Source organism: Parus major, chromosome 2 (assembly GCF_001522545.3).
Source record: "Parus major isolate Abel chromosome 2, Parus_major1.1, whole genome shotgun sequence".
Classification (NCBI taxonomy): Eukaryota; Metazoa; Chordata; class Aves; order Passeriformes; family Paridae; genus Parus; species Parus major.
In genome coordinates this window covers 61,908,713-61,925,908 of record NC_031769.1, presented here as the reverse complement: position 1 = coordinate 61,925,908, position 17,196 = coordinate 61,908,713, and the positions used below count along the sequence as shown (strand labels likewise).

The 17,196-nt window shown below is 43.5% G+C and overlaps 1 protein-coding gene across 4 annotated transcripts in view; it reads right to left on the bottom strand.

The window, feature by feature from the left end:
• GMPR (guanosine monophosphate reductase) overlaps positions 1-3,597 on the bottom strand; it is a 42,107-nt gene extending 38,510 nt beyond the window's left edge. For 2 of the 4 annotated variants that reach the window (XM_015616169.2, XM_015616177.2), the window contains exon 1: positions 3,223-3,329. Coding sequence is in view for 2 of the 4 variants with exons in the window: in XM_015616183.3 (XP_015471669.1) it covers positions 3,223-3,309 (87 nt within the window). In the remaining 2 variants the exon portion in view is untranslated. Of the gene's footprint in view, positions 1-3,222 lie in introns of all 4 variants that reach the window. The other 2 variants (XM_015616183.3, XM_015616160.3) reach the window with 2 other exon arrangements.
• Between the last annotated feature and the right edge of the window lie 13,599 nt (positions 3,598-17,196).

The following is a 17,196-nucleotide window of genomic DNA, read 5'->3' as shown; positions in this document are numbered from 1 at the left end:
AAAAAAGAAATGCACAACTCTAAGATATTAGTTTAGTCTCTAGTGAAAATGAAAGCTCTTTCAGTTTTCACTAATCCTCACTGCAACTTTAACCCAGTAACATTTGGAGACCTGAACTAAACAGAAATCTATCACAAGAAAGGAAGCAACAGAAAAAAATACAGGGTTTTTTACTATTCAATTAAAACATTCTGAGCACTTCCAAACTGCAGGCTAGATTCTAATTAATATTGTGAGGAATTCATTGCTTATTTGTATAAGAAAAAGAACTTGGTGCCTTAGCGGTAAACTGTAAATCATGTTCTCGTATAAGCTTGTAGGTGAAGGGTCCCTTTAGTTAACAAGATAAGATATATCTTAATGGAGACTCCCCCTTCTCCCATTTACTATCAGAGGTCTAATTCTCCAGCCATCACAGATGACAAACCATTCTACCAGGAATTTTAGCTGCAGAACTAACTTTTCTAACATTAGAAAATAGTATGAAGTATGAAATAAGTATGAAATTTTAATTTACTTCACTCTGTCTTAATACAATGTATTAAATAGAACCCAAGGGGAAGGGGGAAACAAGAGTATCCCACAACCAATTCCACAGAGATACCACCACCAGAACCACTGCCCTACAGTTTTAGAAAGGAAAAACATCTCCTTCAATGGAACTTCAGAAAGGAGAAGAGTTATGTTTCAGAAAAGACATCAAAATACTACAAAATAGACAGAAGGCAGACAGAACCTGCCTTGCAATTTTTTTAGCTCTTCACACCTGTAGCCTCTCCAATATCCCACCGCAATAGTAAAAATAATGTGTTGCATAAAAACTACAACCTTTGCCTAGTAAATACATTCAGTGCTTTTTCTTGTTTTATGAGAGACAATTAACAGCCACTACTCAGTTTCACCTTTTCCATTCCACTCCTCACTTTATGGACTTTTAGTATATCCTCCACAGCTGCTTCTTCTCCATACTGCATTACCCTGGTAGCTTTAGCTTTTTCCTCATGTGGAAATCAGTCAACACTGCTGATCATACTGGCTGCCATTCCCTCTACCTATTTCAGCAAATGATGCTGTTCCTGTGGATTTACTTAAATTTAAAAAATTTAAACTAACAACTTCCTACAAGACACTTATCTGTTGAACTTGCAATGGCCAAAGTGCATGGGTAAGCCCAGCCAAGGCAAGAACAGGCTATGTGAGTACCAAGACCCCAGAGACAGATAATGCTGCTCCCACTCTCATCTTTGCTCTAACCAATTTCTATATTTGAATTCAAGCATCACATTTTCTGATATCTTTTCAAAAGGAGAAAGCAACCACAGAAAATGAAGACAGTGCAAGGAATCAGAAACAAGTACCAACGTAGCAAACCTATAAGAAGATCTGCAAACATCCCAAACTGCCTCTCTAGGAAGCCGACTTAACTCTAGTCACTGCATAAAAAGCTATCCTTGCACAAAACGAGGCATTCACACCAGAGAAGCAGACGCTTCCTGATATAAGCTTCAAAGCAGCAGCTTGCTGGGTAACAGGCACTGTAGTATGCTGCCTCTGTTCCTCTGCCAGAACTATTTATTTATATTCTTGTTTTGAAGCAGACTGGGGCTGTCCATTTCAGATCTGGCTCTCGCAGACTCTGTTTATCCCTGTTGCCACAGCCTCAGTGATGGTGTTCAATTTCTTAACCTTCATCGGTTTTCACTGACCCCCTCATGACACACACTTTTTCTCATCTGCAATGTTTTAACAGTTCATCAGAGCCACCCGTTACAACCCTGCCATATCAGCTCATGTTCCTCCTATCGTTTTCCCCTCCCAGCAGCCCTTCTTTCCACAGCCGGCACGCTGCTAAATATACAAAACACTGCACTTGAAGGAGCCATGTGCCTGCCACTCACTCGGTGGAGCACAGCTCCACCTGTTTGCCAGGCCGGCACAGTGAATTTTAAGGAGGGATCCATAGGTCCCCAAGCAAGTGGCTCGAAAGTGCCCACAGACTTTATTTGCAGTAATTGTACCTGATGAGGAGTTACTCAGCCGTGACGCTGTTCATCGTAAATTAAAAATTACTTGCCAGAGGTCAACTTTCTACTGAGAGAGCCTCTCTGATCTCACACCTTACGATGGCAAAGAAGTTTCGCTTAGTTGTTGCATTCAAAATCCCTGGCCTTAGGCCCACAGTAAACACAGCCTCCCTGTTTCACTTTCCCTTTCTACCTCAGTCTTTCTCTCTTACAGCTCCATACAACTTCCCCTGGAGAAAACCTTAATCCTCTTTTCATCCCCCGAAGCAACATAATTCCTTCTTTAGCCAGCCTAAATGCTTTGTTAACCTTGGGGTTATGTGGGGCAAACGAGAAGGCACCTTCGATCTTCGAAGCAGCCATCTTTTTGTGGAGGCAATCGATCCTCACGGGATTGATTTCCTGGGGTCTTTCCCGATCCCTGATGGGAGAGAACTACAGGACTGTTCCGGCTAACAGTGGCCAGCAGGGACACAGAGCCCCGGGGGGACTGCAAGGCTCTGCACACACGAGGGTTAAACCCAAGCGAGGGTGAAACGCACCCATCTCCCCAGGTTTGATGTGACTTCCCTCAGTACTCCCTCCCCATTATGGGGTCCCAGCCCGGAGCACCCTGCGCACTGGGAAGCGCAGCCCGGCGTCTTCGCCAGTTTTTATTACAATAATTTTTCTATGTATTTTTTTTTTTAAAGACTACATCAGTTCCTCGGTACCAGCACCGCCCACAGCCCCCGGGGCTGAGGACAATACCGCCTGTAAGGTGGCATCACCGGCTTCTGCCGGCCCAAGCTGCGGGGCGGGTAACCGGACACCGCTGTCCTGCAGCGCTGCTGGTTCGCCGCCACCGCCCCCTCCGACCCCCGCTCAGCGCCGCAGAGGCACCTGTTAGGAGCAAGCAGCCCCCCGTTGTCCCCCTTATATTTCAGCTTGAGAGGCGAGGGAGGCCAGCTCGGCACCGGCCGCCCCCGGCTCCGCCGGGGCCGTGGGGGGGACACGCCGCGGACTTCGCAACCCCGGCCCCGTCCTCCCCTCCCGGGAGCAGCGGCATCCCAGCACCACGCAAAAAAGGGCGTCTCGATCGGGGAGGGCATTGCTGCGCTAGACCGGGGAATAAAAATAAAGCGGGGGGGAAGGCGGGTTAAGGAAGTTAAGCGTTGGAGGGGGAGGGGGGAAGCATGCTGGGTTTGGATGCCCCCACCTCTGCTCTGCTCTTGAGGCTGCTCCTTTTAGGTCTGACCAGGACATCTTTAAAGTCCAGTTTGAGGTCTGCGTCTACCCGGGGCATCTCGCTGGGGTGTCGGGGTGCGGGGACCGGGGCTGTCCTGGCGACGGAGGCGGCGGCAGCGGCGGCCCTGCTGTGCTGGTTGTACCGCCCCGCCTGCAGAGCCGAGCCGAGCCGGCCAAAGCCCGCCAGCCGCGCACTGAGCGTATTTATAGGGCGAGGGCACCAGGCCCCATCGCTTTATTAGGCGAGGGTTGTTTTTAGCCGAGCGGCCGGCCGGCCGGCCCCTGCCCTGTCCCCCGCCGCAGCCACCCCCGCCTCTCCGCCGGGCAGTGTGCGGTGGGGGGCAGACGGGGACGCGTCGCCCGTCCGCAACCGCCCCGTGCGGGGCGAGGCGCCGGCGGCACCGCGGCGGCCTTAAGGGCGAAGCAAGGGCAGAGGAAATGGCGCCTCCATGTGACCGAGCGGGCCCCGCCGCCGCTGGGACCGGGTGTCGGAGCCCGGCCGTGCCCGGCGGCCGCTGCGGGACTGAACGGACATCTTGGCCTGCTTCCCTCTACCTTCCACCGCCCCGGGCGGGGGTTTGCGGCATTCTGCAACGCTGTTAGGGCTGCTGCAGCACGGCCCAAATTGCTGTCCCTCTAACCATATAGAAACGACACATCTTGGTCTAGCTGGGCTGTCGTGGGAATCTCACTTCCCGGGGTGCTCTGCTCTGAGCCCGAACCCGGCCCCCGGCCTGCCCATCCCCGGTAATTCTGAGGGAGAGCTGGGCTCCCCATGGCACTGCAGAACACAGCAGAGAGCCAGAGTGTGCTTTTGGCGTTAGAGACGTTGAGAAGTGTGCAGCTGCTTGGTCACAGGAGAGTGGTCAGGGCAGCAGCCACCTGCAGCTGCCTCGGGAATTTCCGTCTTCACTGCACTTAGAGAAGCAACAGGGAGTTCTTGCTTGGTTGTTTGGTTTTTTGTTTGGGGTTTTTTGTTTATTTTTTGTGTTTAGTTCTGGAGTTTTTTGTTTGTTTTGGGTTTTTTTTTTCCCAGCATACAGGAGCCTGATTTGTGACTATTTCCTCCCTTTTCAGTGGTGCTAGCCACAGTTCAACACAGAGTTCACAAACCACTCAGAGCAGCAGGATTGCACGAGCTGAGTCCATCTACATCTGCTGCCAGAGGGATCAATACAAGGTTACGAGATACCACATGAGATTACTTCCCCAGGAGCTTTGAGCCTTAAAGTCTATTTAATTATGAAGTCAGTGGGTTGTAAGATTTGGACTTCTTCATGAGCTAAGCCTTGTTAGTGACTGGAAAGTGAAGCCTGGGACACTTCCTCAGACACATTGCAGTAGGAGGTAGTGCTCTCTCTTCTTTATCTGGAAGATGCATACGTCTGGTCAACACCCTGCATCCCAAAGAGCTCTTTTACACCTCCTTGCCTGAGTGTCCCAGATAATCCAGTATGACCAAGCATGAACCCAGGGTTTTACACAGAAGGCAGAGCATTTGAGGGTTTGCAGTTTTGATTGTCTGGGGGAGAGGCCTTGAATCTGGTCCTTTGGAACTCCAGATGATGTTCCAAGGGAGCCTTGCCATTGTGGGTATTTCCCATGGAGATTGTCAGGAAAAAGGACTCTTTATAATTAGTTTTATCTGCATAACAGAGGCCATTCATTTGGTATTTTCTCCACAATATAAAGGAACTACTAAAACATATTTTTCAGACAGACATATGTGCCACTATTTACTGTTAAGTAATAAGAGTACTGATGAGAATGGGTCCTGTGGAAACAGCATGTCTGTAGCAGAGAACTGAGAATGGAAAAAAACAAATGTATTCTGTCTGTGCCTGGCACCATGTCTTCCTTTTGCCCTCATGGCAGGCATGTGATGCTGAGAAAAAAGAAAGAAGCCTCTGCATTGCACTGTGAATTCAAAAGGTCAGCGCAATTTTGAAGAGTAGAAGATTTGGGCTAGCAGTGATATGTGTGAGCCACAGAAAATGCATGCCTGATGCTGCTTAAAATTTCCAGTATTTTAGTCTCTACTCACAGAGCTCACAGTGCTATTTTCCTGCAGATCACAGTATCTGCTAATATCCATTAATTCCCCATGAACACATGCCAACAGACTAGTCAGGCATCTCAGATCAGCCTGAGTGTTCTTTATACAAAGTTTGAAATTCTCCAGTTTCTTAATTCAAGATATATTTTCTGAAATCAAAATTATGTTTTCTTGCTGAATTACCTCTGGTTTTTTTCATTGTCCTTTTCTGAAGTATGGACACCAGAGGGGACACGGTCAATAATTACATTAATATTATAGCCAGAAATGAAGATCACCACTTATGTATTTTTACATAAAAATATTTTGTTTTTCCTCTTTATATGCCTGCCATAAGAGATCCCATATTATCTCTTTCTGCTATGGAAAAAAGAGCTGTTCAACCAGGCTGTATACAGTTTAGTCTTCAAGTGCAAATGAGCCATCACTGATTTCAAATTTAGCATATGTAAATGATTAGTTACTTTCCTTCAGAGTTCTTTTTTTCTCTACTTCATTGTTTTATATTTATACTTAAAAGCAGATGGAACAGTGCACTCAGAAGAGAATTTCTTAGCCACTGTAGCTGAAAAGACCAATGCCAATGTAGATTTGTAGGTCTTCTAAAAGTTTTCTAAACTTAGTGTTTTTGAGAAGAGGAAAAAGTGATCATTATAATGCAAATAGTTACTATTGCATCTAAAGCCTATTATTAGCTAAGATTTTTGACCTTGTGTTTTTCATCCTGCTATTGTAATTGTAAATACTGTTGTATGTAATAGTACAAATCAGTTAACAAATCTGACCTGGTAACAAAGGATGTGGAAGAGGCTGAGGTACTCATTGGCATCTTCACCTTAGTTTTCACTGGTAAGATTTTTCTCAGGATTCCCAGGCCACTGAGACATATCAGAAAATCAGGAGTAGCGAAGACACCCTCATAAGAGCAGGATCAGACTGGGAGGGGGAAGTTCTGAGGACTAGGAAAAGCAAATATCAGTCCCGTCTTTGAGAAGACCAAGAAGGAAGCATGATCTGGGCTAGTCAGCTTCATTTCAATGCCTGAGAAGATGGTGGAGCAAATAATCCTGGAAATAATTTTAAAATGAATGAAGGACAAGAAAGACTGAAGGTAGTTGGTGTGAATTTATGATAATAAAATCATGCTCAGCACACTTTCTAAGATGAAATTACTTGTTCAGTGAATGAGGAAAAAGCAATTAATCTTGTTTATTTTGACTTAGGCTTTTGACAAATTCCAAGTAACATTTTTGTAGGCAAACTGATGAGGTGTGGACTAGGTAAAAGGATATTGAAGTGGATTGAAAACAGACTGAACTTTGGGCTCAAAGGCATGTGATTGGTGACATTAAGTGCAGCTGGAGGCCAGCTATTTGTGGTGCACCAGGTTAATTACATACGGCATTAAAAACATTTATTTTTATCAATGCCTAGTATTTTTCTTATTTAAATAAGAGCACTTCCTCAGTAACTCCGTGGTACTGAAAGAAGAATTCAGTGACAACCTGAAAGTATGAACACTTATGAGCGCCCAAAACACCTAGGTGACTGTAGGGTGAATGCTTAATGATGTTGCCATTATTTGTTGTCAAGAGAAATTCTGGTCACAGCAGATATACAGCTAACACAACTGAAAGCACATGCCAGCTTGCTTGCTGTGGCTCCCAGGAAAATACTATAGCCTCATATAGCTCCATACAGACAGCCTGTAACATAATTAGCATGCCTGTTTAAGAAGTGTGGTGAGCCCTAGCAAAAGCATTGCTCAGCTGGCAAGTGCTCCCACAAACTGTGTGTCACAACTTCCCAGCAAAATCCCATATCTGGAAAGAACAACATGCTGCAGGACATGTGTGATGAAGATCTTTCACTCTTAAGGAGAAGCAGTACTTTTGAGGAAAGAGCCTTGTTTTTCTTATGAGAAATGTAAATCCCTTTTATTATTCTATTTGAGTTTGGGTCTTGTCTGTGGTGAACAGCATTTCCCAGTGGATGGATCAAGAAACATAACTCAGCAAACCCTGCAAATGCAAGCAGATTTCCTTTCATAGTGGAGATAAGGGTGTTTCTCTGAACTATCAGTATTATTACAGCATCTACATTAAGGCTTTTGCTGACCTTGATAGCCACCAGAAATGGGAGGAGTGGGGCTGACCCCCCCTGCCTTTCATAAGTGTGCCAAGCAGACTTCCAACTATGTGCATGAAGATCACTTGTTATGAAGAAACTTGTATGCTGTAAGTATTTTCATTTAAATTCAAAGGTCTTAGAGAAAAAATAATCTTAGTTGCTAATAATCAGTTAAATCCCAGGTCTACACTGAAGCCAGTAGGACAGCTTCTCGTTCAAGGTACAGTGTACTTAGGAGTAAGTGACAGTATCCGTTGCCATTTGATTTCAGCAGGTCTCAAATGTTAATTGTAAGTAATCACAGCAATCTATAATTAATGCAACTCTGACCTTCCTTGGCTTATGAAATATGCTTAGAGCCTGTCTGTGCTGATAAGTAAAATGGACCACGCCAATCTGTCCCTGCCAGGCAAGAGACAGAGTGTGGCTCACACGTAGCCATTTAGATGCCATATGTGAGCTTCAAGGGGTCTCACTCAAACTGCATATTGGAAACAGTTTGATGCTGTTCCCCAAACTGTGCTCAAACTACCTGGAGGAGTGGTAGCTGTCCAGGTTGTTCAAGGCACTGAGATTCTAATTGAAGAGTGGGGACTATTGCATTGTAGAGCTTGAAGCTGGGTCCATGCTCAGGTCCAGTCTGGTTTGCTATTGGACTTTACTGGCACAAAGTGGTTTGTAGATTTTAAAAAATTGGTCAAAACCTGTTGTATACTCTCCATTGTGAACTGATACTTCTGCTCATTACAGAATTACAGTTCTACATACTGTAAAAGGCAGTGAGATTCCCTCTCTGGAAATCTCACAGGATGTAACAGGTATTCTGTTGCTGCTACATAACTTTACATAAGGAGCCATCCACTCCTTAGCAGTGCCCACTGATAGAACAAGAGAAATGGTCACAAGGTGAAACTCAGGAAATTCTATCTGAACATTAGAAACCACTTTTTTTTTTTTTTTCCTGTGAGTGTGGACTACATGATCTTGAAAGGTCCCTACCAACCTCAGCCACTCTGTGATTTAGCGGTTCCATACATTACTTTGTCATTGCAGAGTATCTTTCTCTGCAAGATCTCAAGGGCCTTTAAAAAAAACAGATAATTACATAGTTTATTTGGTGGTCATTTGATAGTCAAATTAGTAAATCTCATTTACATAACAGAAGGATGTGGAGAGAAAAATTCAAGGATGAAGCAAAGTCCTATTCAGGTTACACATCAATAACTGATTGTGATTTCATACTAGCTTTATAGCAGTGAAAGCCACCCACTTCAGTGAACTTATTCCTACTTAATAGCACAGCTGGGAGAAATAGGCTGGAGACTAAACTCATCAGAGACAAATGTTGATTTTGCATTAATACCACTGCTGCAAGAAGTGGGCTGAGCCCATTTTTTCACATCTGTTTTCCTTTTAAGTCGTCAGACAGCCTGGCTACTTGGCTTCACCATCTCAGTTTGAGGGGGTGAAGTTCTTTTGTCTTGGCTGGACATAGTCTGATTTACCAGGCTTTTCCAAAATGTGCTAGACCAAATAGCAACCCCAGTGAGGTAGAAAAACTGCCTCAGTAAATAATTATATTTAAAAATAAGCAAACAAAAGCAAGAATGCACAATTGCAGAAGGACTTGGGCTGAGAAGAACTCAGCAAAGATAAAGTTCTGGTGTTGCTTGTATACCAGCTGATGATTTTTTTGGTAGCAAATCACCTACTATCATACAGCACATGAGAATTTCACCATGTTATAAGCCAGACTCAGCTGGGGCTGGCCATACCCTCTCCTGTCAGTGTTTGAACTCCAGCTTGGAAAAAAGCTTGCACCTGAACTTCATCCATTAATTCTAGCCTAGAAACTCCCAATAATCCATTGTCAATTCAACCTGCTCATGTAAATAGAGGAAAATATTAAGTTCAAGGAGAAATTTTGCGTAAATGTTTCTCTCACCAGCAGCTGATTTTACAGTATGTAACAGAAGCAGCCACAGCATTGCTGAGGCAGTGCAAATACTAATATTGCTGTTTGCCTCTTTGTTTTTAATGTAATACCTAGATCAATGTGCTGCTTTCTTCATATAAATCTGTTGCATGTGGAATTAGTGCTGTTGTAGGCTTATCCCCGAGTTTGTCTTACTCAGGACCAAGGTGCTTAACACAGAAAAGAAAATAATATCTACTTCTTTTGCACTTAACACCATTGATTTGCTCAGTCTCTTGAATATAAGTCAGACTGAGGTTCTGAAAGTCCATTTCCTGCTTATGGAGAGGGGCCAGGACATTGCCTACTCTAATCCTGGCAGTTGTGGATTTTTTTGGCTTGGTGCCCAAAGTCTGTTTGAATAAGTACACTGCCATTGCTATATGAAATAAATATAAAGCACAATATCATTTTTTAAAAGCCCCACCCATTATATAACTAAGTGGGATTTTCTTCAGTTTTGGGGCTTTCCTTGACATTTTTTTGTTGGGTGGAAATGTTGCTACAAATTTTAAGCTGGAGAAATGCTTCTGAACTGTGAACACCTGGTAATGAACAGCTTTCAAATCCAATTTAATCTTTGGAAAAACTAAACAACTTTGCTGCCCTACTGCACCATCTACCGGCAGAAAAATGATCCTGTTACAAAATGTTTTAACTGTTTCAAGCACTTTCTTTAATCCTTGCAATTAATATATAAAATTAGAATTTTTCTTTTTAAATATTAATTAGTATGAGGGCATTATGCCTTTTGTGTGTAAAATGACATTTCATACAACTGTAAATACCTTGTACACTTGGACCAGGGAGCTTGCCTCTGCAAACCTTGTATTAATTTGGATCTTATCATGGAGATGTAGAAAACAAAATTGGCTTGGTCCTTTATTGCAGTTTAGGCATTTAATGGGATGTAGATAAAAGCTGTTGCATTTATCAGCTGTCATGCACTTTTTTCATAAAGACACCTACATAAGGATTATGATTAACATCAACTCAGTTGTCACCACTATGCCTTTTTTACCCATGATTCTTCACTGGCTAGAGTTAAAGATATTCTTAAAATGACCTAGAAAATACTGCTTCCCTTTCCCACAGCAAATAAAACCCTGCTAAGTATTCTCGTATATCATTATGATAAAACAGGAAGGGAAAATTTAATGCCTGAGCTTGTAAAATATGCTCTAGTTTTGCAAGGCTGTTTAAAAAGTGAATATTATTAGCATGTGAGGCCACAGTAGCTGCACATCTGTAGCTGCTGTTAGCTTAAACCTAACATGTGGTTTGGGTGCCCATGTTTTTTAAGTAATCAAATAGGAAAAATACAATGTGAAACCGATGGATCAAATCTCATGAACTGCTCTCATCCTTTTTAGGAAGAAAGCAGACCTTTTTTAGTTGTTTTTACCTTTCTGAAAATACGTGTGATTAAAAAATTACATCCAAGTGAAATAACATCCTTAGTAGTGGTAAATAGATATATGCATTCTGTCAGTAAAATCTGAAGGAATTGAAGTGATTTTGTTCTGGTAGAACAAGGGGCTAAACTCAAGATCACTTATCTACTTGGATTTTAGTCTCATATGTAGTTCCTCTACTGGGAAATCTGTGGAGCAAGAACATTATTTGGTGCTAGATATGCAGCACCCAGAGACAGTAAGGCATGGATCCTAATTACAGTCTTTTTTCATTTGTATAATGAAGACTTCTGAAAACACTGCATGTTTTTGGTCTGTTCTTCCACATCTTTCCCTAGAAAATTATTAGTTTGCATTCTGATTAGTGCTTACCTCTCTTTTCCCCTAAGCTGCTGTGTAGTTGTCCTGGTTTCTAATATTAACAGAGTTGGCGTGTTTCATCCCATCGTCCATATTCAGCAGAGGCAGAAGCCACTTCCATGTGCAGTTTGTGGGATCCATCAGGATGAAAGGTGTGATACAAATATTAGATACCATTTATTCCCTTTTTTTTCTGCAGCACACACAGTACTAATAAGTTTTCCTTTAATCTTGAGCTCCCCTGACTAAATTGTCAAACATCTCAGTAATACCATGAACATTTGCTTCAGGCACAGTCATAATCAGTGTCTGGTTAACTCCATCCTTAGAAAAGGATGGCTATTCTCCAGGCACACAATTGACTCTCCTACTACCAAATGCCTCTTCTTATCATCCTCGATAGCTTCTCTTACAATTGCCTTAGAGTTTCCCTGCTTCAGTCTAATCCTCCAGATCTCGTTCAGGCCCTATTTCCCACATCAGTTCACCTGCAGTACATTGTTAAGTCTGTGCTGATCCTGTATCGTGAACAAATAGGACCATAGGGATAGTTCTTTGGACTTCTGAGGCTCCCTTTCCCTTTCCCTTCCCCCGTATTTAGATGGCAAAGGCTCTTTAGGCAGATCACTCTGAGGAGAGCAATAATCAGCATCTCCAAGCTACCTAAACAGCACCTCATTCTCTTCTCAAGAGAGAAGCAAAACAATTGCTTTTCTGAGCCCCTCTACCCAGCTCTGTGGGAAAGGGAATAATTAGCCTCATTAAGCTACAGGGCCAGCAGCCCCTTGCCTTGCCTTTCCTGCCCTCACTTGACCCCAGTGTTTTAGAGCTGCAGCGGTCCCTGAGTAAATACAGCTGAGCAGGCAGCTGCTCCCAGCTGTGCCCACATTGCCGCTCCCTGCTCCTTCTCTGGTGCTGCCCTGACACCCACCCAAGGCTGCACAACAGGCCCTTGAGAGCTCTGATGGTGAAAGCACGACATGGAGGGGCACTTCTTCACACTCCTTCTTTTTCATTCCTCATTATTTCAGCTCAATTAATTTGCTCTCATATTCCTGAACCCTCTTGCATTCAACTGCAGGCTACTTTTCCTGCTGACACCCTGCTGTTGGGTGGTAGGTAAAGTGTTTCTAACTAGAGCAAGAATTTGTCAAGAAAATTGATGACCTTCAGTGTCCCTTTGGTGTCAGGCAAACAAGTCTTGAGGAGTTTGTTAAGGTATGTGGGGCTATGCTCTCATGGGAGAGAAAATATAGGAATAAATAAATGTCTATGAATGTTCAGATTCCTAATTTTGAAAATGATTCATTTGAATCACGGTGTATGGTGCCCAATTTAGTAAAAATGCATCTTTCTTTACTTCTTATTACTTTCCCTAGCCACCATTTGGGTTGCAGTGTAGCAGGCTGGTATATATCATGGCACACAATCTAGCTTCCCTCACTTCCCTAAGTGTAAATTGGGACTACATCCATAGGAGCCAGTGGTGGTGTCATCATATAAAGCTCGTGAGTGTATGATCAAAGGAGTCCTTGTTTTTCTTTCCCCATAGCTCATAACAGAGCTCAGAAATACAGAACCATTTTGATATTTAAAAACCATTTGATATTTAATCAGAACAGAAGCTTGGCATATGAAGAACATAGGCATATAGCTGAGCTGAGCTTTGGGAGACATTAAAAATGAATTATGCTGATAAAGAACAGCTGTATCCTTACATCAGAAACCATGGGGACAAATAATTCATTTGCCTTCATTAATTTCCAAATTCTTTCCTGGCAAAAAGTCCAGAAATGCTTAGACTACAGATCTAATTGCCATCAAGTGAACATATGTATTAAGAGACTGTATCAATTATTGGGCCATCAAGTGTCTTTATGAAAGCCAGTTTCTCCTCATGCAATGTTAACATCCCTGCTCACCTCCACCCACCCTGAGTCTTTTTTGTTGCCTACTAGCAGGAAGTCTGGAGAAACGGTGATAAAATGTTGATGATCATTTTCTTATTTAATAAGTCTGTTTATGAATCTTGGCTGAGCAGAGCTGCGCACAGCTGTGAGATGGAAGAGGGAAGCAGGGTACAGCGTTAATTCCCTCTTGAAGGACAGCACTATGGAGGCCACACCATATTTGTCTCCCTTGCCGTTCTATGCTATGAAAAATAGTAATCCCTAGGCTAAAATTCGATGGCTCATGTGTGGTTTAAATAAAATATAAGTAAATCAAACCAATTGATCAGATAAATGTGGGAGTCGAGTTGGGTGGCAGAAGAGAAGGGTACTGGAGGGATGGTGGGGTTTGTACACAGGTTTTTTGAAGGGATGACAGGTACTCCTCTTACTGTGCTGGAGAAGGACACTCTGCCCTTGCTGCCATGAGGAGTGCACGCTGGAGTGCAGGAAGAATGCCAGGACACACTCAGCTGCCCCTGGCTTCCAGTGAGACATCCCATGCAACAACCCTTTCCAGAGGGGGCTTTCCACTGTCTTCTCTGCCCAGCAGCGGCCCATAATGGGATGTGTAGAGGTGGGCTTGTCTGGAAGGAAAGTATATCCAAAGCTTTGCCTAGATTCTGGTGGAGCCTTCCATCTATGCCTCTGATGCTGGAGTGTAACGTGGGTTTACATTTAGAGAAAGACAGGGACATACACATACACAGAGTACATATATAAAAAAGCTCTACATCACAAACACCAAGCCTACAGATGGAGGAAATTTTTAGGAACTGACAGATAGTCAAATGATGGATTGGGACTCCTGGGAAATACAGGCTAAACCTCAGCTGGTGTAGCTCTTCTGAAAGATATAGACCTTATATTTATAATTTATTGAGTGCCTTTGAATGAGTCAAATTTTGTTTCAGTGGCAGGCAGATCAGAAATCTTGGCATTGTTTTTTGTCATGAAGCAATCTTGACAAGTAGATATTGCTAGTACTTAAAAATTCCTACTGTGTAGTTGAAACACTTCCAGGCATCATTTAATCAGGTGAAGGAGATCTTAGCTCACTCCTTGTTCTCATTCAGTTTTGCCAATTATAGCTTGTCTAGAATTTATCTCCTCTTACTTGGAAACGTCTCTTCAATTCTCACTAATTTCTACAGCTAGACCAAGTGATTAAACCCAACCTTTTTGGCAGGCACAGCATCTGCTCTCTATCTGTGCACCTTACTGGCCATGCTGGTAATCACTGTGAGCCCTCCAGCCTGGCTGGGTGTAGGTCTGGAACTTTGTTTAGCATGGGCTGGGAGGGTTTGGGAGGTCAGGGTGTGCCAGCCCACAGACCCCTACTCATGGCCAGAGGACTCATGTGGCTCGGGGAACACCAAACCAGACAGCCAGCTTTGCACCGCAGGCTGGGCAAGATGAGAGCTGTCCTCTGTGTTTGGCCTTGCCTTGTGGCCAGTGTTTGAATGTATTTCATAGAATTGTGGAATCATTTAGGTTGGAAAAAGTCTTTAAGATCATTCAGACCAACCATTAAGCCTGGCACTAAACCGTGTCCCCAGGTGCCACATTTTGACCCTGATCCTTGACAACCCTTTCTGCAAAGAAATTTTTTTATGTAATATCCTACCTAAACTTCCCCAGGCACAACTCAAGGCAATTTCCAAGGGGTTCCCGCTGGACAATGGTGATGCTGCATCTGTTTTGGTGTGGCTTTTTTTTTTTTTTTTTAAGGTGTTTTTCGGGGGATTTTCCGGTTAATATAGAATATTAGCAACACAGAGGGAAGCGTTCTGTATTCCCGGGATCCTTGAGCCCCGCCGTTGGGCGCGGTGGACGCGGTGCCCGGGTTGGTGGCGGTGCGGCGCAGCCTGCAGAGGGCGCTGCACCCCCGCCCTGTGCCCGCCGTTCCCGTCTCCCCGCCGGGAAAATCAGCATTTACACCGTGAAGCGTCTCCCCGCTTCTTTTCTTCCAGCCTGATGGAGGCAGAGGAAGTCACCCAATCCACTGTCATATGTTTGGCTGAATAGCATGCAGTTCATTTGCGTGGCATGTGATTACAAGGTTCTAGAGGACACTAATTAGGAAGAAAATCTGGGGAGAGAATGGGGATTAGAGAGTATCCGTCAGTCAGATGCCTGTCAGCCAGCAGAATAATAATAATTAATCATGATTAACAATACGTTCTGTGTCAGTAGTGCATCTTATCTGAGGACTCTACAAGCGTTTTGCGTTTAATCTGTGCAGCTCCTTCTGAGGGGAATAGACATGATAAAATATTTAGAACTGAATTTGCAAATGACATTTCTGAAATGAGACCCCTAAGGCAGTCGTATACAAGCGCCAAAATAAAGTGCCTGGTTTTGAGACGTGCTGAGCATCTGCAAAGCCCAGAGTTGGTGTGCTAGTGTTACCTTAGATGTCTTTCAGCACAGAAAACTCGAATACCCCCTTTTTCCTTGGTGAGGGACAACATTTCAAGTCATGAAATGCAGGCTGTGCTGGGAAATGCAAGTCTGACCCTGTGGCCTTGCCTGCATTTACTGCTCATCTCTACTGTTTGCATGCAAGCATGCAATCTGCAAGGAAACAGACTGATCATATGTGCAGGGCCAAGTTCCTACGAGTAAGATGTAACAGCTTGGGGATGTGCAAGGCCAAGCATGCCACAGGCCAGTTCACCTGCAAATACTCCAGTTTCAACTCTTCTTAACCATGGTGTGAATGCTTTGAATACATCTGGGGCACTGCCAGCAGTGCTGTTTGCAGGACTCAGTGTACTCACTCTGCCTAAATCAGCTCCCAAATCATTGTACAGGCATTCTCCCAAGCATAAGAAGTGTTCTGGTGAACAAAATGCCAACTTGTCTTACAAGTCAAACTTCTGAGTCATAACCAAAACAACAGTGCTGAGAAAAAATATCCAGCAGTTTTAAGAAGTGTGTTTTGTTTTCACATCTACGCCTTTTTTTTCAGTGCTATATGCCTCAGATATGATCTAAGGATGTGAAATGTTATTTTTAGCAGCCTCTGAAAAAGAAACCAAAGTAAAAAACAAAACCCCCTCCTGCCCCAAAAACCAAACCAAACCAAAAAACAAAATCAGATTTTGAGCTCACATGTACAATGTCTTGCTGCCACGTTTCCCACACACAGATGATTTCTGTCATTTTCATACTCAGCAGCCCTGAAATCATAAGTATTACAGCCTTAAAGCTCAGACCAGGCTGTCCAGGCTCACTGGAGAGGTACATGCCGTTTCAGGTGAAAAATGTTTGCTTTGTCCAACTAATAATGTGGTTAAGTCACTTAATTAGATTCTGCTCTACCTCCTGCAGACCTGGCATTTTTTTTTGCTAACACCAGTTAACTGAATAAAAGCAAATAAACCTATGCCACAAATGGCTCTTTGCAACACCAGGGAAAATATAGCCCTTCCTGGCCTGTGTTCAGCCTTTTTTGTCCTTTTTTTCTGTCACCATTGTAACAAAGAGCTGGTATACTCTGTAGGGAGAGAAGCCTAAATTATGCTATGTGATCTCCTAGGTCTGTAGCACAATTGTAAAAATCCTCCAAGTTCTGTAACAAATGCAGATGAGTTAGGAAATCCCTCTTTAGAATTTATATGGAAAGAAAAATACATCCAGCGCTGCAAATCTCTTGCTATTTATCTGAGATCACATTTTTTTCTCCTTATTGTACTAGTTCTCAAAAATTCTGTTTCTGCCTTGCTGCAGTGCTTTTGAGCCAGAATAATGCAGACCCCTAGAGAAAGACAGATATAGGACAAAAAGTTAGGAGTCCTGGCAGTGGACGAGGTGCAGTACATAGATTTGTAATGTCCCTTTTGAGCCTCAGACTTGTCACTAGTTTGTAAGCAAATGCGCAGTCTTCACAATCCTCCTAGATGTTGTTCCAAGTTGTCTGGGTAATACAGGCAGAGCCTTCTAAACTGATGACAATCAGATACTAAAGCCTGTAATAGTCACAACTATGGGGCCCAGTGCATTTCCTCATCTTCAAAGATAAAATTCTGCAGTTCTGCTCAACACAATGCATGAA